General features: G+C 39.4%; 1 protein-coding gene across 2 annotated transcripts in view; it reads left to right on the top strand.

The window, feature by feature from the left end:
• Nucleotides 1-24,844, top strand: part of nsf (N-ethylmaleimide sensitive factor, vesicle fusing ATPase) — an 87,177-nt gene extending 62,333 nt beyond the window's left edge. The window contains exons 15-21 of one of the 2 annotated variants that reach the window (XM_003222418.3): nt 996-1,129; nt 2,653-2,719; nt 3,343-3,422; nt 14,223-14,357; nt 15,624-15,737; nt 21,833-21,888; nt 23,168-24,844. In XM_003222418.3, the coding sequence (XP_003222466.1) occupies nt 996-1,129; nt 2,653-2,719; nt 3,343-3,422; nt 14,223-14,357; nt 15,624-15,737; nt 21,833-21,888; nt 23,168-23,186 (605 nt within the window). In that variant the 3' untranslated portion in view covers nt 23,187-24,844. The other variant, XM_008113243.2, reaches the window with a different exon arrangement.
• Nucleotides 24,845-25,335: the final 491 nt, after the last annotated feature.

Below are 25,335 nucleotides of genomic sequence, written 5' to 3'. Positions count from 1 at the left end.
GAGGGTGGCAGGAAGGTGATTAAAAGGACTATTACAGTCAGGTGTACTTGAAAGTTTTGGAGAGATCCAGCAGAACCAGCATAGTGTAGTTCTTCTTTCTAGTTCCATCATAAATTATCTATAATGTGAGATCTCCAAGATCTATGAATGAACCATTTCAGTGTCAGATTTTCAAAGTAGTCCCTTTAAGAAATAGCCTGCAGAATATCGCAGTAAACTGAGTCCCCTTCTGGGTGAGAAAGGCGGAGTATAAGTGTGGGAAATAAATAAATAAACTTCTATTTTATCAGTAATGATTGGTCCATGGTGATGGAACTATCATACTACCACACTCAGGCCCCTTCTACACTGCCATATAATCCAGATTATCATCCACATCTGTTTTGAGCAGGATTTTATGAGTCTATGCTGCTTTATAATCCAGTTCAAAGCAGATAATCTAGATTTTATATGTCAGTTTATATGGCAGTATCTCCAGTAAAACTCAAATTTCTCATCACAACAAGTCTATGTCCAATTGAATAGTTTGGACCAGAAATAATTTAATACAGAACTACAAAGGGTATGAAATCCTAAGTCACTTGCAACAAAGTGGAATCAGCATGGATATTGAGCCTTTCTCGTATCATGTTTAGATTTAGGGCATTCCAAAATCACTTTTGAGATTTTAGCACAAGCTGAGAGCCTATTGGATGGTACAACAAGACGTATTCCAAATGAGGCTTGTTCTGTTCTGATTAACCCTTTTGACATAGAACTAGAAGACTGCTAGACTGAGCACCTGGATCGGTGTTGCAATGCTGGCTATAAAGAATTCTATATCCACAGCTGTTTTAAGGATTTGAAAAGGAATGAACATCTCAGTCAAGTTAATTTTCTATGTATAGATGGCTTTGTTGATTGCCTTTTTGTTTCTCTTAAGCTTGTCTAAATTTCTTGTATGTTATGTATTCATTTTGTCTGCCCTGGGTTTAGTTGTTTGTTTCTGTGGACAGGTCCCCCTCACAGTGGGAAGACAGCCCTGGCTGCAAAGATTGCGGAAGAATCTAACTTCCCCTTTATCAAGATCTGCTCTCCTGACAAGATGATTGGCTTTTCAGAAACTGCCAAATGCCAAGCAATTAAGAAGGTATAAGCTGCAACTCTGTACTGAGCAATTTGTCATTTCACCGTTTTTCAGTCTACACTTTGTGCTATATTGAAGTACTCTTATGAATTAAGTGGTCAGTTCAGATTTAATGTCAGGATCAAAAATTGGTGCCTGTTGAAATGACAACAAGATATCATGATTAAGGCATTCCAAGGAGCAGGACACAGATCAGAATTGGTATTGGAAACTCTTTGCATTCCCAAGTAGTTGTTATAATATTAGCCATCCGTAACAAATAGTTTGTACCTTTTTCCAGCTCTAAAGCCATTATTACTTTGGCAGGGGGTTGGACTGGATGGCCTGTGTGGTCTCTTCCAACTCTATGATTCTATGATCCTGCAGTCAGCTTGGAGCTTGTGTAAGAAAAAAGCAGGATATTAATTAATTCATTAAATATTTTTCTTAAATGATAAGACATGATAATGGGGAAAGTAATTTTACATACAAATGATCCATGCTTACAATGTAGGGGTTATTTTGTTTTAAATTGTATCTTGGAAGCCATCATGATAAATTAGTGTTTCTCATGTTCCAGAAGTGTTGGGGAGGAAACGTTTTACAGTTTTTCTGAATCTTGCAATAATGGCACTCCTTACATTTTAATGCTTGATTGTTCTTGTTGGATGTCTGCCAGTCTTCAAATTGAGATGTCTTGACTTCAGTCCTCCAGAACAAAATGTGGGATAGCATTTAATACAAAGGACATCTTAGTTTGTTATATGTATATAATTCAAGGTTGTTTAAGGGAAATACACTTGAAGACTGAGGCTGCAAGAATTTCATTTATTATCATAATCTACAAAATTACTAGATGCCAGAAAAGCGGTAAAGAACTCTCAGATAGTAGACAAAGATTGACAATATAACCACTTCCCCCAAGTTCACTACAGAAATTAAATATTTACCTGTTTTCTAGAATACAGATATTCTCCTAAGGGGATTTGAGCCACAATTAATAGCATGATCTTACAAATGCTAAGCATTTGTTTTTAATTTCTTTTCAAAAGATTGGCATGTGGGAATTGATAGTACTGAATACAAACCAGCAAGAGGGTGCTTGAATTCCCCCAAATTGGGGGCTTCTGAAGAATTCCAAGCATGTAATAACCTCCCCAAAGGAGGGAGAAAATTACTGGCAATATATAATGCATGATATTCCTTCATTAATCTCTGCATTTTTAGCAAAGACTTCAAAACACCTGTTCTTCAGGCTAGACTGTGCCTGTTCAGTGTAGCAGTTGTTGCCAAGTTGCTGCTCCTGGAATTTGTCTCACATTTTAAGAATATTTTTACAATCGGAGAATATCTGGCATTTTGCATATAAGTTAACACTTCATTTGTTCTGTATCTTTTTGCTTGCTAAAATTTAAATTAAACTAACAGTATATTTGGGTTAACTAATTTTTACCTTCTTGCTATTCGTTTTGTTTTAAAATAAAAGTACAGTGCAGTTGTTGTGCTTAGAGATGAAGACTATTTTTCTTTTCCTGTTTCGCAAACAGATCTTTGATGATGCTTACAAGTCACAGCTCAGCTGCGTGGTTGTGGATGACATTGAAAGGCTTCTTGGTGAGGAATGTGGAGGATGGGATACCTTGGGCAGGCAGTTGGGAACTTTTCTGTGGCTTGCTCTGAGCCTGAAACTTGTTCAGCACTGCCAAGTATAAGGTTCCTAACTTTTTAAATGATTGTGTAGAAGATGGAATTTCAGCAAGTGTTGCTTGTTGCTGTGATTTCCTTGTCTGCACAACAATTCATGGGACAATAACCTTGCACCTTATTTCACCTAGCAACCCTAACCTAGTTCCAATACACACAATTTTCTTGCCAGAGCTTTTGTTCTTTATGCTCATGAGTGTGAGGATAACACTACCCATGCAAGGTGAGGAAAAGGCTGAGAAGGAACATGAACACAGTAAGCAGATAGTTAAGAGCTAATCTCCTGTTTGTCCAGGTGAGCAAGCACACATTTGTGGGCTTCACAGTACCTGACCTTCTCTGAACTGTTGGTCTAAATAGGCTTGGATGTTTTAATAGCACGTAAACTGAATCCCTTTGTGATATTTCTCAGGTCACCAGTTCAATGCATGCTGGTAAGATTTGATCTCCAAAGAAGAAACAGAGAAGTAATTAAATTTTGCTGTCGATTTTGGTAAACGTCAATAAATAGTCTTCTCTTCCCCACCTTTCAGATTATGTTCCAATTGGACCCCGATTCTCCAACCTGGTGTTGCAGGCTCTTCTGGTGTTACTGAAGAAAACTCCACCTCAGGTAAATTCTCAGTTTTGCCACAAGAGAAAATGTTTATAATATGGACCGTGCACATACAGGGCAAAGGGGAAAGTAGGACAGTACTCAGCCACAGATATTGTACAGATCTTTGTCTTCAGTTTGAGGCAGCATGAACATCTTTGGAAACTCTGTGGTTGGGATCTGTATGTGCTCATTTATGTGAGATACTAACAAATGGTTGGACATAGAAATAGGACATTCTGGGATAGTGCTGCTGAAAGTGGTCTGTGGAAAGTGTCCTGTTGTGAGTTTCAATGATAATATGTCCTTGGTGCATTGAGGGAAATGTTGCTAGTTCACCACATCTGATAGCTTGAGAAGTACTATTTATTTCTCAAGTCAGAAGCGAACTGAGGGTACAAGTTGTAATGGATTTGCAAACGTAGAGATTTTTTTAAAGAAAAAAAAACTTGGCATTAATACTAAATGTCTTTTACTCAGTAGCTGGCCACTTGGAGTGCCTCTGTTGTTGCTGTTAGAAGGTCCTCCATTGTGCATATAGCAGGGCCCAGAATGCATTGCAGTAGGTGGTCTGTGGTTTGCTCTTCTCCACAGTCTCATGTTGTGGACTCCACTTTGTAGCCCCATTTCTTAAGGTTGGCTCTGCATCTCATGGTGCCAGAGCGCAGTCTGATCAATGCCTTCCAAGTTGCTCAGTCTTCTGTGTACCCAGGGGGGAGTCTCTCACCCGGCGTCAGCTATTGATTAAGGTTCTGGGTTTTAGCCTGCCACTTTTGGACTCTCAATTGCTGAGGTGTTCTTGTGAGTATCTCTGTAGATCTTAGAAAGCTATTTCTTGATTTAAGGCGTTGGTGTGCTGGCTGATATCCGAACAGGGGATGGGCCAGAGATGTCACTGCCTTAGTCCTTTCATTGTTGGCTGTTACTTCCCAGCGGATGTCAGGTGGTGCAATGCCAACTAAACAGTATAATTTCTCAAGTCGTGTAGGATGTAGACATCCTGTGATAATGCAGCATGTCTCATCACATCCACTGTTTTAATGTGGTGAGTTGTATTCCATACTGGTGAGAAGTACTAGAGAAATGAAACAGCTAATCAGTTATTTGAAATTCTGCAACGATGCTGATGGCAGTAAGCAAGCTTCCAGTGAGCAATTAGGACAGTACGTTCACTATTTGCAAGACCTTCTCAAACCCACAATGTCTTAGAAAAAGAGCACCAATTTTCCAAGTGAAAAGTCACAGGTTACATTCTGGCCACTTCTATAATAACAGGTTGGCAGGGTTGGGAATGTCTTGGAAATTATGGACCAAGCAACTGCTAGTCAAATAACACAGTGGCTTAGAGCAGTGGTTCTCAACCTTGGTTCCCCAGATGTTTTTGGCTTATGACTCCCAGAAATTCCAGCCAGTTTACCAGCTGTTAGGATTTCTGGGAGTTGAAGGCAAAAAACATCTGGGAACCCCAAGTTGAGAACCACTGGCTTAGAGGAAGGCTCAGTTCATACTTCTCACTTAACTGTGATTGGTTCTTGTTTGGTGTGATGCTTGAATTCATTAACAGTGGTTAAAATCTTTGTTCTGCCTCCAGAGTCTGCTGCACCATGGTGTGGATTTATAAACCTGAATGCTGATAGAATAAAAAACCAAAAAAACCCCAAAAACAAATGCTGATGTGACTTCTTGGTTGAGATTTGGAAACCCAAGTTATGTTTGATGCAAACTGTAGTTTAGAATAATGATTGAATTGAGAAAATCAGTATTGATATAACATATAGTGTATTTTTTTTTTGTTTTCAAGCATTTGTGGTATTTTTCTTTTTCAATGATGACAGAGTAATTCTAGCATCTCTTCTGAAACTTTGAATGAATGTATAAATGGATTTCATTATTACTGTCACAGACCAAGAGTTTAAAACATTAAAATCAGAGTTTTAAAAAATATTAAAGCAAGAAGTTCAAAACATTAAAAGCAGAAAGTTCAGGATATGCAGCCATCCTATTTGTCTTCATATGTGACAATTAATTAAAATCTGTGCATATAGACATTAAAATGAATAGGTTGAAACACTGAAATTATCTGCAATCTGCCTCAATTTTATAGCTGCAGCACAAAACATAGCCACTCTAAAAGTGACCCATGATTCACTATATCTGTTAGATATTTTAAATAATATTCAACATCATTTATACCAGGGATCGTCTTTACAATGGGAGTAATAAAAGCAGATTGAATGTCCCTATGGAAGTGACAATGTAATAGGACATGCTTGACAGTTTCAACTTCCTCCAAACCACACATGCATATTCAGTAGGGGATACTGATGGCACAACTTGAAATCTGTCGAGGATGAAGGATTTCACGAATTTGGAAATGTCTAGCTTGGATACGTAATTCGCTGGACTTTTCATAAAGTGATTTAGTTCACTTTTTAAAGGAAAAAAATGTATCTTGCTTCTTCTCACACACTTGTTTCTACCACTTGCTTGGGCAAGCAGACTGGGTTTCAACATCATGCTTACATCACTCAGTTTGATCAGCTCAAAACAGTTTGTGTATATATTGTAAGAAAACATCTGTGTGCATGCTACCATCTTAATCGGTCTTAATCCTTTTGTTTTCCTCTCATAAGAGTGTGATTACTATTTTTATGATGCTTGGGAATTCAGTTAATGATACCCTAATCTCCTTGCTGATCCAGCTGTTTTCAAATTTTCTTCTATTCCATTAGAACTAAGTATTTATTTTAAAATGTTTCCAATGATATTAGAAATGGTACTAAGGAGCTGGAAATGCGAACTCATTTTAAATGTGTTGAAATTCCAAATATAGGTGTTCAACCAGGACAATTGCATTTGCATGGCTTCTGTCTCTTTTCAGTAGTTATTAATCTTGTCCATCACTGTTGGACTGTAATTCCCAGAATCTTAGACCATTGGAGACACATGTTGATGCTTCTGAGTGCTAGTCCAACAGTATCTGAGACCTCAACTCCTAGACATGAAATGGAATCACTATATATATATATATATATATATATATATATATATATATAGGGTAATGAAATTTCGGCTTAGGACAAAACAACAAAACTACACATCCCAGAAACACTAAACTTGGCAGCACAACCCCTCATCCATGTCTCTACGTTGTCTCATACAACAAAAAGAAAAGAAAAATAAAGTCCTAATTAGAGGGAGAGGAATAATTGTTTTTATCTAATTGCTGCCAGTTAGAAGGCTAAGCTCCACCCACTTGGTCTCCTAGCAACCCACTCATCCCAGGGGACAGGCAGAGTTAGGCCTCACTTAGGCCACTTCCACATTGCCTATAAAATATTGATTATCTGATTTTAACTACATTATATGGCAGTGTAGACTCAAGGCCCTTCCACACAACTATATAACCCATTTATAATGGACTTAATGTCAGGGGAAAACCTTTACCTTAACTACCACCAATTCCTCAATACTTTATTTCCCATACCACCATACTTCGCCGCAGCAACGCGTGGCCGGGCACAGCTAGTAGTTAATATAACAACAACAACAACAACAATGGTATTTTTTACCCACCTCTCCTCATGGTTGGAGGCAGGTTACAGCATAATTAAAACAAACATTGCATAAATTCTATAAATATACATTTTAAAATGTATTTCTGTAAAATACATATTAAAATACACAGAATATGGATTAAATACAAGACACAAGTTTAAAATTAATTCTCAAAACTGGCTGGGTAGGTCTTTAGATGGTTTTTTTTTTATCATAGATTAAAGAGTGGGAAGATTTATTTAACTTCTAGAAGTCATCCAGATTTGTATTTGTATATGCACTCACTATCAGAATGTCTCTGGATGAGTTTTGGCCTTTTCTATATGATATAATATAGAGCACTGTCAAAAAGACCTCTTTAGCCAGCTCTGTTTCCATTATGACTGAACAGAGAAGAAGTAGGTACCAATTAGTTTCTTTTCATAAACTGTAGACACTTGCCATATATAATTGTGTATAAGTTGACCTCATATATAAGCATGTTGGCTGGTTTAAATCAGGTTGGTTTAAACTATACGACTTTAAAAACTCACACACTCCGGTGTTTTTAAAAATGGATTATTCACATTTTTAAAAGTCTGACTGTTATTACTATTTCCAACCATCTTACTGAAACAACAATGGTGTTTGATTTAAATAACTCTTTATTGGCAGATATTCATTGCTAGACCAGTATTTAGTGGAAGTTGTATCTTTTTTAATCGAGCAAGAAAAGCCATTCAGAAACTGGGAACTGAAAAGGCCTCTAAACTAGTGTTTTTATTCAAAGCATTTAATGCCAGTTCTTTTGTGTGTGTTTCTCTGAAAAGTCCTTTTGCATTTTTTGTATTTCAAGTAGGACTAATGCTTAACATTATTTTCATCTGAGAGTACTTTCTATGTTTTATTACGTATCGTCTACCTATAGTCAGATTGAAGAGGAATACTAAGCACTACAGTACAAATATGGTGTATTGTTGAAAGATGGAAATCATATCCAAGTCTAATAACTTGTTATTGTTATAATTAGAAAGCATCAAAACATTGTTGATCAAGCTATCTAATGCATAAAAGAATGTTTCTCAGTATTGATATGATAAGCAGGATCAAAAATTAAGAAAAAAAACAGGTTTAAATCAATAAAACAGTTAAAAACTGTTTTTCCCATTGTGGGGCTTATATTGATCTGTAGGTAAGTCGACCCAGTTTTTTGGGATCAATTTTTTTACCAATTTTTAAAAACATATACATGGATACATACAGTAATTCCAATTCTGAATGGAATATGTAACTTTTTATTATCCTTGCTGCTGTTAATGACATTCTGTTTCAATCACTGAAATCTTTTTTCAGACATGTCTCTGGTTTCTGAGATTTCAGCAGACCCAAATACTTAAAAACATGCCTTTGCAGCCTTGGAGACTGGACTGGATTAATTGTTTTTAGGAAAAGTTGTTGAAGAATGTTGATTTTTTATATAATGTCGCAGTCTGCATATCTTCTGCCAAATGATGCTATGTATGACCCTGTTTAATGGTGCACACTTCTGTTTAATGCAGTTTCATCACTTTTTTCTGTGACATGGAGCTTGCAGAGTTCATTGGGGCTGGTTTATGAAAGGTTTTGTATTTATTTTTTTAACCAACAAAGTGTTCAATACTCTTGAAGGCTACTACTGTGCTTTTCTATGGTTCAGTGGTCTGAGAGTACCCCCCCCCCCCTCCAATAGCAAAGCCTGGGGCATGTTTATATTAATTGGGCAGTCTTGTCTGATGACTTGTTCCATCAGCCTTTAGTACTTCACTGGGTTTGTTGTTGAGGAGAGTATGGAATAGCCCCATGGAGGCATCTTTGAGCCCCTGGAAGAAAGAGTGAGATACTAATGAGATAGATAATTAAATGTATATCATTCCACACGGTGGCACACTTGTACAAGCACCTCCCTGTGTGACCCTGTCATGATGAGGTTACAACATGAAGGTTTTTCTGCAGCATTTTGTTTGGTAAGATAGTGGATGTTTAGCCCTAAAGTCTTGCATTTGGGAACAAGTTTGCAAACACTCTCATTGACTCTAGTACAGGAGACACAGTGATTGAAACTGGTCCATTCAGAAGGTTGCATTTGTGGCATGTTTGTCTTCATTGTCTGTGTATCAAGAGTTGTACTGTATAAGCTCTCTGAATACAATGAGCAAATTGTATTAATCATATTGAGCTGTCCTGCCATTCTCTTGGTCCATTTGTCTCCTGCTTCCTGTAAATTTTGCCTACACATGCTAATGACACATCCCTGACCTATTAAAACTTTGTTCTTTCTGGTGAATGTTGCGGCTTTGTATGGGCTTATTATGCCAAGTAGCTCCTTGGATTTTTTTTAATCTCTTTTTATGTCTGCACATCTTTCAAAGCATAATATCTGTAATTTTTTGTTAGAAATCCTTTTGGTCACATAGAGCTCATTAGGAGTATCGCAATCCACATTGTTCAAATTTCCTGAGCTTGTTCCCTTTTGTAAAAATGTAAGCATGTGTATTGCAGGAATCTCGTAAGCGATTTGCCTCTTCAGTAACACAGAAGGTGTTGTACATGTGATCTCTTATTAGCCTGAGAAAAATTCAAAACAAGGCCAATATTTGTTTGGACTCCTTAAATTAATTTTTGAAAGCCTTTCTAAAAATAAAGGGAAGGAAAATCTCTCGCCTTCTCTTTCTCTCTCCTCTCTCTCTTTTATTTCAGTCAGGTTTCCCTGGGCTTTGCAAGGAGAAGAGATTGTTGAAGGGAGGGAATAGAGGTTGGTGCGGGGAGAGCCTGAAAAGCGCTGTCTCAGCGGGAAGCCAAGCCAGAGAAAAAAGAGTTTCTCTGAGAATGGAGCAGTAACAGCTCGCCAAACCGGAGAAGCTTGCTTCATCTACATGCAGAGTCACACAAGCCATTGGATGCTCGGGAACCCCATGGAGGCTTCACATGTGGTTCCCTGCTGGTTCCTCTGAAAAAGCTAACAATTGGACTCAGAGGGTGAAAGCCCATTGCCGTATCTTTCCTCCCTCACTCCCCCGCCTTTATCCTTAAGCTGGACAGACAATTTGGTCAGTGTTATGAGAAGTCCGGTGGACCCTTTTGGGAGGGGGGGGGGAGAAATACCCTCTAACAAGGCCTGCTTTAGATACCCTCCCTATGTTTGCTCTGCAGATTTCCATAGGGAGATGTAGAGACTTTCTTGAGCTAGTCCAAAATGTTAGCATATATGAGACCGTCTATCTGTAGACCTTAGATATTTTAGAATTTCCCCCCACCACCAACAAGCACTATATATTCTTGTAATTTTGGTATTGGGGAAAATATATGCTAAATGAGACTTTTAGTCACTTCACCTCCATATAATACACTTGAAATTCTGCGCCATTTCTTGCGAAAGATGGAAGTGTTTTAAAGACTGAAGTATTTAAGTGTGGCATGCACTCTAGTGTTGTGGTTTTCAAACTTTTAGCCCTGAGAACCTGGGATTCCCAGTGAAATGTTGGCCTCAGAATTCAGTGTCTAGACATCACCCACATACTAATAAGCCTATTCAAAATTATGTTGATAGACCATACAATCCATAAATAGATATAGAACTGCTGTAAACAAAAGAAAGCTAACCCGAAGAAATACTACTAGAATAAAGGGAAAGGATTAGCCTGGGAAAAGGGAGAGTAAGGAAAGATATGATAGAGGTGTATAAAATTATGCATGGTGTAGAGAAAGTAGATAAGGCTTAGCTTCTCTGTCTTTCATAGTCCTAGAAGCAAGGGTCATACATTGAAGCTAAGTGATGGGAGACTGAGGACAGATAAAAGGGAGATCTTCACACAATACATTGTCAAAATCATAGTGATACAATGTAGACATGGCTGCCAATTTGGTTAGGTTTATAGTGGGATTGGATAAATTTATGGAAGATGGGGCCATCAGTAGCTACTGATGAAGCTGTGTCTGGAGATGTATGGTATTTCCAGCATCAGAAAGAGTGTGGCTCTCTATATGAGTGGATGGTGAGCATGAGATGGAAGGTGCAATGTAATTTGTTCTATCAGGCTTACTATAGGCTAGTGAAATTGGTTCCTGTGTAAACAGAATTTGGAGCCTTGTTATCCACAGGGTTTTGGTTCTAAGATTGCATGGATAATAAAATCTGTGGATGTTTCAGTCCCATTATATACAATTATACACCATTTTCAAGCCAAGGTTGAATCCGTGGATGCAGAATCAGTGGATACAGAGAGCCTGTGACACACAGGTCTTTTTGCAATGTATATGTGATTGTGAAAGATAAAACAGTATCTAATAGAAAACTTGTACTGAATTATTATCCCATTTATTTATAGATGCTGGAAGGACATTTTTCAAATGCAGAAAGACATATGTCTGAAGTACTGCTTTACTGGATTTTAAAACTATTTTAAAACTATGTTTTAAAAAAAGGCATTCTGTTCCCTTGCATTCAGTTAAAAATAGCCATTTCCAATTTGAAGGTGTTTCCAAATGATAGGAAGGAGAGCTGATTCCTTCCGATATCATTGTACAAGTAGGATTGTACCAAATTTTGCCTATTCTGGAGCTAAACTTACCGTATGTTTCTTTTTTAATGAAATCTAAACTTCAAAAAGGATCCAAACAGAGGTTTACTCAGAATTTAAAATGTTCCTATTTTATCTTGACATGCAGAGAATTCCCCCCCCCCTAATATCTGCTATATTTTAATCAGTCTGGTGTGTCAAAGATTACAAACTAGACATGTTATTCCTAGAGTAAAATAAAATAAAATGAATCATCTCCTTTCTCTCTCCTTTGAATGAGAAAATAGTCATCATTACTGGTTATGAGATTTAGTGGGATTGAATTTTAGGGGTGATGATTCTAATGTCAATATAAATAAACCATCCCCAGCCCGTATTTCTGAACATTGCCAGGCGTTCAGAGAAAGTTGGAGCTTTGTGCTTGCTTAATCGTGGCTAAATCGGGTAGCTGCAAATTGCAAAGATGTTCAGCTTCTACCCTTAGGAAAGAGTGCACTACCAGTGACTGCTCTGCCTATTCTCAAAGCAGGATCTCTCATTCCACACACATAGTCATAATTCAGATAAAATTAATGTATTCAGTTAAATCCGGCATTGCCAGAACCTGTGGAAATAGCCTGAAAATGAGATTATTTCAGTTCTAGATAATCTGACAGCTTCGGGGTTCAGGAAGGCAAATAAATGATTCCTTTTCCCCCAGGTCCACATTTCAGACCATGTTAAACTTTCAACATGCCATCACTTAATTTGATTTTTAATAATTTTTTGTTCGGCTTCATGAGGAAAAGTTGTACAAGTCAAACCCATGATCTCAAAAGTCCAGAGTGCAACAATTTTCGGTATAGAGTTATTCAAAACTTGGCTTATGACGGCCAATTTTAAAATGCATCAGGTCAAAAACCATGGGTTCTGGGAATACTGGGTAGCAGTTTTCTGTCATAAATGAATGTATGATTCATACGAACTAGTGTGGTATAGTGTTTTAAACATTAGGTCTCTGAGAGATCAGGGTCCAAATCCCTGTTTAGCTGTGGAGAGCCATTGGGTGATCTTTGGCAAGCCACAGAGTGGCAACGGCAAACCTCCTCTAAATAAATCTTGCCGAAAATACCCAAGGATATTCTTGCCATTAGTTAGAAATGATTTGAAGGCACGTAAACAGCAACACAGTGTAATTCATGGGCCGGGGGGGGGGGGGGGGAGCAAGTAAGGGAAAGAACTATGTAAGTACTCTTCCTGCCACTTTGTTTTTAAACACCCCCCCCCCCCCCCCAATTGCTTTCTCTCGATACAGAACACATGTGTCTCCATCTGAGTAGGAGTGATGTTTTTCCTCCATCTTCCTATTGCACCCCATGTCTGGAGCTCACAGCCACTACTTGGCAGCAGAAGAATCCTTGCTGGAGTTACCAGTTCTTTCTGTGCCTCTGGAGATTTGGATTTCCCCTTAAGAGCTGTGTTCATAAATTTGGGGATTACAGTTATGTGTCCATCCGAGTTGGACGATAGCAGTTCTAATAATTTAATATCTTAATTAGTGTGTTCATAGTTCAAACGAAGGGTGTGCCTGACAATACAGTCTCACATTTTTCAGTGTGTGCTTGATAATACTGCTCACCAGCGGGCATGTTTAAACTTCATGACCCCTTCCAGCTGGCAACTAAGCATTATTGCCCGGGTGGGCTCTTATCTTTCATTGCAGCGATCTCTTTCATGTTTAAAAGACTTACCGCTTTTGACTTTCAGCAGTTGGCATTTCATCATTTTTCTGGGTGTAATCAGGTTTAACTTGCCAAAGAGGCCAAGCACTGGAATTACTCGTGAGAAAGGTGGAGCGGTGGTGGCACAATTTAATTACTTATTAGTGCTTTTTGAAAATGTTTCAAGTAGAGGCCTGAACTTCCCTTACATTCTGCTCTACTTCCTACCATCTCCAACATAGTCTTCAAAACGTCAATCAGAAATCCAATCAGGTTCAAGAGCATGATTTGATATTTTGAGCTCTATGCATGTTTGATAACTCACCCCTGACTCTTCTGATGTAATGGATAGAAAATCACTTATTTCCCACATTTGTGGAGTTCATCAGCAAAATTTGTGGGGTTCAGCAACAGGAGACAGAGACAGTGTTTCTTTTTTTTCAAAAGGTAATATGAGTTATTCTATAAAGTTGAGTGTATCAGGTCCCATCCTGTAGACTATCCTTCTATTATTTATTTATTTGCCATATTTGTGCTTCTCAACCCCGAGGAGGACTCAGAGCGGCTTCAGAATATCGGCAACAATTTGATGCCTTAAAAACATACAATTGGTAAAAACACATTAAAACAAAGAATTAAAACAAAACAGTTACAGCAATTATTAAATCACATCATCCACTTCTAATTGAAGTTAAACATGCAAATCTCTGCTTTTGACATCTTCTGAAGACCCATATTTTCAAAAATGTATTTCCTGACTAGTTAATGCCAAACGCTATTTAAGTAACTTACATTCATTCACCAGTCACGTATATTGGCCCATTGTATACTCCTCCAAAATCTCCATTATTCAGTGGTGAAGGGCCATGTTTAAAACTCCTGTTTTTTACCTACACATTAACAAATTCTCAGTGTTTATTACTCAGACAGTAGGCTATGGCAGAACCACATTTCCAATATGCATGTATGCATATTTATAAGAGAATATGTTGATATTCTTCTTTCTGTTTCATCTTTCTGTGCAGGGCCGCAAGCTCTTGATTATTGGGACCACCAGTCGCAAGGATGTCTTGCAGGAAATGGAGATGCTGGATGCTTTCAGCACAATGGTCCATGTTCCAAACATTGCTTCAGGAGAGCATCTCATGGAGGCCCTGGAGGTAAGCCAATAGGCACTTGGGAATGTTTGATGGAAGAATATTGAAAGAGAAGCCTACCTTCTTTCTCACTGTAGTAATGAGCAGGAATGAGAGAAGTTGTGTTCTTGCTTAGGAATGTTGATTTAGGAGTTTAGGGATATTTTTTTAGAACTAGGGTATCTTTCAGCTAGTATTCAGGGTGATCATTTTAGCTAGGAGATTCTTAGTCCAAATGAGTAACTTTTCTAACCCTTCTGCCTGTGGAAAGCTAAAATTCTGTTGCGAAGGTATTGCATGAAAATTTCAGCTTTCTTCCACAATTATAGCACTGTACCTATACTAAGGTGGTGCCCCTTAGGTCCAAATAAAATAAACTTCACATATATTGATGTCACTAGGAACGAAGTGGATATTTAATGTGGATTCAGTTAATCTTAGCCGTGGTGTAAGTCTCGCTGACTTTAATGGGCATTTAGTGTGAAGTCTTCCATCAGCAAGACATCTTAACAACTATGCTCTTCCATTTCTGTGGTATAATCTTCCCACAACTTTATTTCATATCAGCTCCCATGAAAATTGAAACAAAATTTGGTCCCAAAACTTATTTATTTAATTTATTTATTTACAGCATTTTTACCCTGGCTTTCTCACCCAAGGGGACTCAAGGCAGCTTACAAAAGTTGGCAAAATTTAATGCCCAAAACACAATCATTAAAAGCAAAACAATACATACAAATCAGTTAATAACACTATTAAAACACATTATAACATTTTAAAAACATCTATGTAATTGAATCCATTCATCCGGAACCTCATGCGTAAACCTTGATTCAGACCATGTCGACTCAAATGTTTATTCATTGAATGCTTGGGCACATAACCATGTCTTTAAAGCTTTTCTAAAGCCCAGAAGAGCCAGGTCTTGTTGGATGTTGCTAGGGGAGGGTGTTCCACAGCCAGGGAGCCACTACCGAGAAGTCCCTGTCCATTGTTCCCACCAGCTGCGCTTGCGAGGCAGGTGGGACCGAGAGTAGGCCCTCTCCGCATGATCTTAGAGTTCTAGATAGCTCATAAGAGGAGATATGTTCAGACAAGTAAATTGGGCCAGAACCATTCAAATTTTTCTCCCAAATATTTGAGATGTCAATGTACATCAAAATATCAAGTTAGATTAAAATCAGTTCATAAAGAGCAAAAAATACTGAAATCCTAAGTGGGGTGGATGGACCTTGAAGTACTCAATGTAGTTGGTTTCTTCTTAACATTCGTTCTTTCTCCTGCTCGTAGCTCCTGAGTGGCTTTAAAGACAAAGAACGCAGCACTATTGCCCAAAGTGTCAAAGGGAAGAAGGTTTGGATTGGAATCAAGAAACTCCTGATGCTGATTGAGATGTCAGTACAGGTAAGAGCCATCCACTTTGGTGAGGCAAACTACTAGTCTATCCCTTGGCCAAATATTGAGAAAGGGACTGGTAAAATAGAAATGGGTATTAATGCTTGATTTCTGCCTTGGAGCAAATAACTTACCATTGAGTAAGTGCCATAGGCACTTGTTGGTTTTGTCTCCCTCATTTTTAAGATCTCTAAGTAATTTACTGCATGCATACCTACATAATAAAATGTCAATGATGTTAAAACTAAATAAAGCATATACTGGGACTGTATTCCTAGTTATAGTTTAGACAGAACTCATCCTCCATCTTAAGAAGCTTGACTGGAAACATTTGGTCTTCACGAGTTGGATCAGAGTCAGCAGAGGATGACAACCTCAACTCAGTGATGGGCCAAATTTGCCACCTGGCTACATTTTGCAATAGCATCTGGAGGGCTTCTTGCTGGTGCTACTACCTTGCTGTAGTATTTAGAGATCTAGTGATGCTGCACTGGGACTTCTGCCAAACAAAATGAAAACATGCCTTTAAATCTATTTTCTTCTACCTCACAATATGGAGCCAAGTGCCATTGGCTCTGAAACCAGGCCCTATACTCTTGGGTTGCTAAAATGTTGACACTTGCTTCACTATACACTTGATCAGAATATAAGTTTCTGAATTAGTGTAGGCATTTTTCCCAATAAGTAAGTCCTATAGTTTATCCCACTAAAGATATTTCACAAGATCAGATCAGACAGACAGCAGTTCACTTTGCAAAATTATTTGTTCATCTGTTTGATCACAAGGAACTATTTCAGGTTCTGTTGTTGAGGGAAAGCAGTTTGATGAAACCAGTTATGCAGTTCTTCCAATCTGAGCTTGGGGAATAAAGTACAGGCAAAAGTAATAATTGAGAAAGGCTGCATACCAGTGATTAATATTAGCCGTGATAGTGAAGTACAATGTTTCACATATAGAGGCGGCCAGATTTTTAATACCACATTCTACAGGCAAAATATAACTATCAGAAAAGATGGCTATATTAGATGTTCTGAAAGTGCCAGTAGTAAAGGCCCCTACCCTCCTCTCCTTCCGTAGGAGCTTAAAAACCTGGCTCTTTCAAAAGGCCTTTGATACTTAATTTGGTGTCGGACTGATTTATCTGCCCATTTTATAATAGCCCCATTCTCGAGGTGTTGCCAATGCTATATTGCACTTTGTCCATTTCAACTGTGAAATTACCTTCCCCATTTCAGCCCATTTCGGCACATGTTGCACTTTGCCTGGGTTCTATGAATTAGTCTCCAGTGTTAATATTGTATGTTTTATGTTGATTTTAACGATTGTTTTTACTGTAATTGATGTTTTTATTGGATAACTGTTTTATTGCTGTGTTTTGATTTTATTTATTTCGTGTCAAAAGCATTGTACAACAAATACATTTCAAATAATGGGGGGAAAAAGAAAAAAAAAGAAATCACAAGCAACTAAATAGTTTTGGACCAAAAGCGGGCAACAGCAACCGCATTGTCTGTAGCTTTAAACAACTCCTCCTCCGTACATGAGGCAGGGCATTGTGGGCAAGCATACATGTGCTGAGTTGTTTGTTCAGCTCCACAGTCACACGAGGTGGAGGATTCCTCCAGGTAGTGCCACCTTGCCAAGTTGTCTTTTGATCTGCCCACTCCACTTCTGAGTCTGTTCAGGGACTTCCAAGTTGCCCATTCTTGGTTTGCCCCAGGAGGAAGACCCTCTTGGGGGGCCATCCAGTTAGAATTGCCAGGTTTAGCTGCCCAGAGGGACACCCTTGCTGCTGCTGGAGGAACATCAAGAGGAGTGGTGGTTCTCATGAAGCCCTTCCTTGATTTGAGTCTGGTGGGAGGAGGCTGATAGTCATGCAGTGGGTGGCTTTCACAATGTTCGACCTTTTTTCTCTCACCGTTAGCAGCGACTTCCCGTCGCACGTCAGGAGGGGCAATGCCAGCTAACTTGTACAGTTTATCAACAGGTGTAGGTTTAAGGCATCCTGTGATGATTCTGCATGTTTCATTCAGTGCTATGTCCACCTGCTTTGCATGGGCAGACTTGTGCCAAACAGGACAGGCATACTCTGCAGTTGAGAAAGACAAGGCCAGGGCTGATGTTCTTATTACTTGTGGGTCTGCACCCCATGAGCTGCCAGTCAGTTTCCGCAGGATGTTATTGCGTGCAGCTACTTTGTGCTTGGTGTTCATGCAGTGTTTCCTATATGTTAGTGTTCGGTCTAAGGTGACACCAAGGTATTTAGGATGGAAACAGTGTTCGAGCTCTTGGCCTTCCCAAGTAACTTTCAGTTTCCTGTTGGCTTCGCGGTTACGTAGGTGGAAAGCACACACTTGTGTCTTGGCAGGGTTAGGCTTCAGGTGGTTCTCTTTGTAGAAGCTGGAGAGATCTTTCAAGGCATTGGTGAGTTGCTTTTCAACTGTTTCAAAATCTTTTGCTTGTGTTGTAAGGCCAAGGTCATCAGCATATATAAAGCTCTTTGTGAGTGGTGGTTGTGGCTGATCGTTCGTGAAGATATTAAATAAGGTTGGTGCAAGAACGCTGCCTTGAGGTAAACCATTCTTTTGCCTCCTCCATCTGCTTTTCTGGCCCTGAAACTCCACATAGAAGCTGCGGTTTTCTAGGAGGGTCTGGACAGTTTTTGTAAAGTCAAAGTCCCAGGTGATATGGTAGACTTTATGCAGCATTTTTCTATGTTGCACCGTGTCATAGGCTGCCGTAAGGTCCACAAAGACTGTTCCCGTAATGCAGCCTTCCTCATAGCCTTCCTCGATATGTTCAGTCAGATGAAGAATTTGACCTGTACAGTTTTTCCCTGGTCTGAAACCTGCTTGTTGTGCAATAAGCTTGGGTTCGATAACAGGTCCTAGTCGATTTAATAGCATCCTCTCATAGACTTTATATAGATGACATAAGAGGGAGATTGGTCGGTAGTTCCTGGCATTGGAGGCATCTTTACCAGGTTTTAAGATGGCAATTATCTTAGTTTTCCTCCATGCTCTGGGAATCTGTTTGTGTGCCAGGCATTGATTGTAGAATTTCAAAAGCCAGTTTTCAGCTTTGGCCCCCAAGTGTTTGATTTGCTCCATCATCAGGTCATCTAGGCCAGGTGCTTTACCAGTCTTACATCACTTGATGGCTTCTCTGAGTTCTTTCAGGTTTAGAGGAGAAGACAACTGGTGGGTTTCAAGTTCTGGCACCCTGTTGATTTGCATCTTTATTCTGCTGCAGTTGGTTTTCCCATTCTGAATTAGCTGGTGAGCTATCTGGTCTGGTGTCACGTTTGCGTGTCCAGGGTTGACCAGAGGGTCACTATCCAGGCGTCTCAGCAATTGCCAGGCTTTTCGGCTACTCTTGGACATGTCCAGGTTCTCAAGCAGCTCTATCCAACGGTCTTTCTTAGCATTAGCTAAGGCTGTAGATAGTTTTTGGCCTGCTGCTATAGTCCCATCACTGTATGGGTTCTCTTGAAATAATCTGAGATAGTCTTGTAGCTGATTTAGTGATTCTTCGTTTAGGCCTGGTAGGTAGCTTGTGCGACAGCCTCTAGGGATTGAGAGCCTTGAGGATCTTTTCACAGCTTCTACGAACAGGTCATAATTTTCTATAGAAGGTTCTATATCAGAAATAGCAGCTTCCAAGGTCTCTGTAAACTTTGTCCAGTTAGCTTTATTGAAGTTATATCTTCTGCGGAATGGGACACTTTTTGGTCTTACAGCTGCATATGCTACGCAGCATATTGGTCTGTGTTGTGTGTTAGGTATTGGGTTTAATACCCTTTTGGTGCATTGGTGGCTTATGCTTTCCTTTACAAAAATCAGATCAGGGTTATAACCACGCTTCCATCGGCCACTATTAAATGATGATGGTAATTTACTGTCATGAAGGAGGCTCATTCTACTATTGTCGGCCCATGTTAGAACTGCTTCGCCATTTCTATCATCTTTGTCATAGCCCCAGACACAGCTGTGGCTATTGAAATCTCCCACAACAAAATGGGCTTCATGATTGTGGCAACTGGTTGGGGGTGTAAAATAGAAATCAGCCCCAGGTGGTTTATAGAGTGATGATACGGTGCAACTATCAAGTTCCACAGATAAGATTTCAATGTTGTTCACTTCTGTGAGGGAAGTTGCAGAGATTGCTACACCAGATCGTACAAAAATGGCACTGCCATATTGTCTGTGAGGTCGTTCCACTGCCAGTTGCATTCCAAGAATTTTTGGTCTTCTCATTGTGATGTCTCTGTGTGTTTCCTGTATACATAGGATGTCACACGAGATGTCCTCAGACATTTTGGCTAATAGTTCTTCCTTAGCAAGTGACAAACCTTCTATATTAATAGACATAATCGTTAGCAATGGTCTTGATAAAGGCCTTTGGTATTCATCCATTCATCCAATGCTTTTGGGTTTGGAAAGATCGGCCGCTTACAAGAAACGTTGCCCAGGGGACGCCCGACTGAATTCACTCAATCTTCGGGGAGGCTCTTTTCGTGTCCCCCGCTGTGTTTTGATATTTGATTGTTTTATTGGGCAAGGCCCCATGTAAGCCGCCCCGAGTCCCTTCGGGGAGATGGGGCGGGGTATAAAAATAAAGTTGTTATTATTATTATTATTATTATTATTATTATTATTATTATTATTATTATTATTAAAGGGAATCCTTGCTATCTTCAATCAGTGATCAAAATAACAACTCTGAGGATTTTACCCACTGTTATTTCCAATCATTGATACTGGTTCTGCTTTCCTGTTCTCCATTAGCTTGGATGACACAGGTCAGGGAAACCAGATTATTTGTGGGCTAGAGGTGTTCCCTGCTTATGTCTACTGTCTTTTATGCAAGCCTCATTGAAGCGAAGCACCTTCTGAATTAACTTTGTTGAGGTTGTCAGGAAAACCTCAGGAGCCAACCTGGTGGATGGTGCCCTTCATCATTAGGACGTGGCACTTCTACCCAACCCCCAGCCTCAAATCAGCTGCGCCTGGTGCAGCTAAATGAAGACTTGCATCTTTCTAGGACAAGCTTTTAAGCATAATCCAAGAGGCATGCAGTTTGTCAATGTGTTAAACACTTCCCCACTCCCTCCCATTTGACTTGCTCATTGCAATTCTGTTGAAACTTGTATAGGACTCTGGATCTGCTCTGACTGGATGTCACCTGAGGGTACAAAGTCATTTATCTAGATTACTTTTTTCCCTCTCTTCCCCTTGACTCTTTAATTCCATACCTACGGGCAAAAAAGTCAGTAAGTTATTGCTCACACCTATTAAAGTGTATATAATGGGCAGAGACCTGTAAGGTTTGACTCTAGCCCAGTTATAGCCAATTGTACTCTTTTTGCCTTAAAATGGGCCCTCTTGGATTGGTATCCAATCATGTGTAGAAAAGACAATTTGTACTGGGGGAATAGGGGTGGGTTTGACCCTGGGATATTGAATTCCTGGGATTCAGTATCCCAGAAGTGAGGGAGGGGACAATAGAAAAAGTCACAGAAAACTGTTGAAGAATAGATTCAGGGAAATTTTGGAAGCAGGAGGTGGATTCATTGTATGGGTTAAGTTCTGTCTTTTCACTTTCATGCCTCTTTGTCACCCCAGAGGTCTATGTGGTTTGGGATCTCAGTGCACTGGATTGCGTCTAGCACACAGATTTGTCCAGATATTCAAATGATGTTTGTATCTCTGTGTAGATTTCATGGCAGTTATCTCTCTCAGCCTGAGTTGCAGTAGATCCAGTCAGGTCTGGTGGTTAGTTTGTTGACTAGAATGGAGGAGGCTCATTTTCAAACAGCCAGCCAACTATAGAGTTCACTAGGTAATGGTAATGCCAGTCATTCTCTCCCAGGGTAACTTAACTCACATGGAGGTTGTAAATATAAATAAAGATGACATAGATACTGATTGAGCTTCTTGCAGAAAAGATAATATAGAACTACAACAAATAAGAAATACTTGTGTGTGTGTTTGTTTGTGTGCATGCCCCCTCCTGACTCTCCTGTTTTGTTCTTGCTCTTCAGTAAATTTACTCTGAGTAAGCAGAGAATTTATATATTTTTGTGTATTTCCTTCCCCAAAAGATGGATCCTGAGTATCGAGTGAGAAAATTCCTGGCACTTCTAAGAGAAGAAGGAGCGTAAGTAACAGTAAGAATATCTGACAGGGGTGTGTCCATTTATTCTTGCTGAAAGCTACATGCTTGCTTTAATAGTTTTCCATTTGCTGCTGGCCCAAGTATAGTTTAGCAAGAGTCATTTCTGTAAATCTAGATTTACAAAAAGACTTATCTTGTTCATTGGTGGCTGCTAAATTGTTCCCAAATTAGCTTGCTGTGGTAGTTTAGTTCTTTCTTGCTGCAATGACCCACTTGTTTAGCTATTGATATTGCTGGCGCTGCTTATGTCCCATTTGTTAACTATTGATATTGCTGGCTCTGAGAGTGTGCTTACATGTATGCTTAAGTGCATGTTAGAGTTCTAGGGGATAAATGTTTTGTGTCTGAAGCTTGTATGGAAGATGCACTATCAGATCCCAAAACCTTATCCGCACATCTTTCAATTCAGCCATGGGGGAAGAATAATTATTTGGTTGTTATGTGTATACCCCAACTAACTCATGCAGGTCAGTAATCTGGGTTCTGTCACCAGTAGGCATATGCTAAGAAATAGAGGACTGTCCCTCCTGGTTTGTCTTGTCAAATTACAAGTATGAAATATTTGCTCAGACTCTTTGAACATAGAAATCTAGCACATTCACAACAAATCTAGACAAGATGCTTTCGGCATGACATGCTAGTTTTTTTTAATAGAGGGAGATTATGTGAAGGAAGATTTAGTATCAACAATCAGGTGACACACCATTTTACACATTCACGTTCTCTCTCCTACAATATTTCTGATCATTTTGGTGTTTGAGATAATTTCTCTTATAGTTACACAAATCCAGTTGAAGAATATTGAGTTGGCGATAATGTAGATGTTGTTAAGCAAGAATTTCCATTTAATTAAATTATCTTAAGAGTGGGAACAATAGTATCTGGAAAAGGTACCCACATGTTCTAGGAAAGAACTGCATGCGCTTAACATAAAATGCTACTTCATACATGTAGGCTTGGGAATGATATTCAGATGACCCTGTCTATTCTAATGCTTGAGTAAATGTGTGAAAAGATGCAAGGATATATGTTCCTGGCTTTTACACATTCCCCCCCTCGGTCTGTCTTGATGCAGAGTGAGAGTGAAGCCCTCTTTCTTTTGCAGCTTATGCGATTAATGCCTGGTGCACAACTGGCTATTGAATTTGCATGCACTCCCCCTCTCTGGATTCCCATCTGTGTATGCTGCCAGCGTCCATACCCTCGGTCCTCCCCAAGATACACTCGCCCTTTGTGGAAGTTGCACTCTCTCTCTTTGCAGTAGCCCACTGGATTTATAATGAAGCCAGAGTCATCTTCGGAAGCCACAGGCTGGAAAAGCAATCATGCAGGAGGCTATCCCACTGGAACCGTCGTCTCTCTTCCGTGTGGTGCATCCGGACAACAGCATAACATTCAGAGACTTCCCTATCTCTCCTTTTTGCATGTGGGACACAACCAAATGCTCCACCCTTTGTCATCTGTTGTCTTCAGTATCCTGATGTTTTGTGGCAAATCATATCTCTTCTAACGTAATTGCTTTTGTACTGTGCCGCTTGCTGCACCTGTTCAATCGATGTTGGTGCACAAAGAGGAGGAATGGAAATTTGCCAAGTACAGGTCTGTAGATGTTAATGCTGACACTCAGAGTAGCTCCTTCCGAATAGGGAAGTCTTTTCTCATTCCTAACCCACAGCACTCCAATGTGAAAGATTATTAAAGTTTGCAGAGTTCTAAATGCACTTTAAACCCAGTGGCTACTCTGACGGCTCCTTCCCCATCTTGTTGTATAACTGCTCCTTTCTTATAGGCCTGTACCACATTGTGGAGCTCCTTAGACTAACATAGCTCTAGAATTAAATGCAATCACTTGTTTCATATGAACTAGGATCCAGAGAATATGTTCTGCCTAGATTTTCCTAAAAAATATAGACTATCATAGCAGTAACTTTGGAGGCTCAATAACATCTACAGTGGCTGCATCCAGTTTACCTCCAGGGCTGTTTTCCTATCAGTTACAATAGCAGTGATAGGATTCTGGTGTAATTATGGTTTTGGTCTTAGAAATATAATATAGTTGTACCTATGGAAGCAGAGTGAATGAGATTCCTCTAAAACTTCAGGGAGAAGAGGGAATCCTGATTGTTATGATACTGGCTGTTATTTGCTGGAGTCATATCTGATCTCTTCTAAGGGAAGGTTACACATGTTTATTTGGTTCTCCAGATGTTGTTAGACTGCAAATCACCATGGCACTTGAGAGCATAGCCAGTGGAAGATAATCATACAGTTAAAACATCTGAAGGGCCACAGTTGCTCATTCTTGAATTAGAAACATGCAGCTTCTACAGTTTGTAGTGCAGGTAATGCCATTCCTCTGGCAAGTGAAATGTCTGCACTGTTAGTCTTTCTTTTATCAAGAGCAATGTATTGCATGGCCCTGAATACAAGTGGCTGGATCAATCTGTCAGTTTGATGATGTCCTTTATTACTGGCATGGCTCCTCTTTAAGCTGCATAAATTGAAGATGAAAATAACATGTGATTTCCTCCAAACCTTTGCAGCAGAAGTTCTGTTAGGAGCTGCTACAGTGGACTTGAATCACAACTGAATAATGTTTATTTTAATGTGGGTTAGTCTGTTTTTTTTAAAAAGAAATGCCTTTGGTTTTTTCTTTTAATGTTGAAAATTATGTGAATCCTTGGCGGACCTATAAGATCCCTTCTTTTTTTTAGGTTGTGTGATTGGGCTGCTTCCACCTGCACCCTTCTCTCTACCACCAATCTTGCAAACCAAAACCCCTTTTCTTTTTTCCTCATCTTTCAGTGAAAGCAACACACACACATTGTATTAAATGTAATGTCTTGGAGGAAATGATGTAAACATTTTTATTGTGTTTTTTGTCCAAAGCTATATTGAGAGAGAAAAATACAAATATATATATATATGTAAACAGTTATATATATATGTTGATTTACTGACTGAGTGAGTGAGTGTATGGTTAAAATGCAGATGAACTGATGCAATAAAAAATCACCGATACCGAACATATCGATGCCTATGAAGTGAGGGGGCTGATAAACAAGCAGAGCGCATTATTTTGGAATGCTGTGGCACTGAAAGTTTAACTAGCTTCCTACTGTGTGCAATTTCATAAGCAAAAATCTCCAGCTGAGTCGGGTTGAGAAACATGCCGGGGAATGTGTATGGACTGTGGTATAACTGGAGTGTAAACCAAATTAAGGAGATGAGAATTCACAAGATATGTTTTGCACTGAGACCCATGTGAAGCTGTATCACATTCCAGGTGTGGAAGGTATGTTCTTCACATTAATGTCACTGAGATTGGTGGCCAAAGCCAGGGGATTGCTCAGTTAAGCAGGTAAAAACAAATAGGCATGTTGCTCTCCAGACTAGCTCTGACTAGAGGCTTAATTCCAGTTGCTTCTT

This window comes from Anolis carolinensis, chromosome 6 (assembly GCF_035594765.1).
Source record: "Anolis carolinensis isolate JA03-04 chromosome 6, rAnoCar3.1.pri, whole genome shotgun sequence".
Classification (NCBI taxonomy): domain Eukaryota; kingdom Metazoa; phylum Chordata; class Lepidosauria; order Squamata; family Dactyloidae; genus Anolis; species Anolis carolinensis.
Note: the sequence above shows the minus strand (reverse complement) of the source record. Positions and strands in the feature narration are given on the sequence as shown.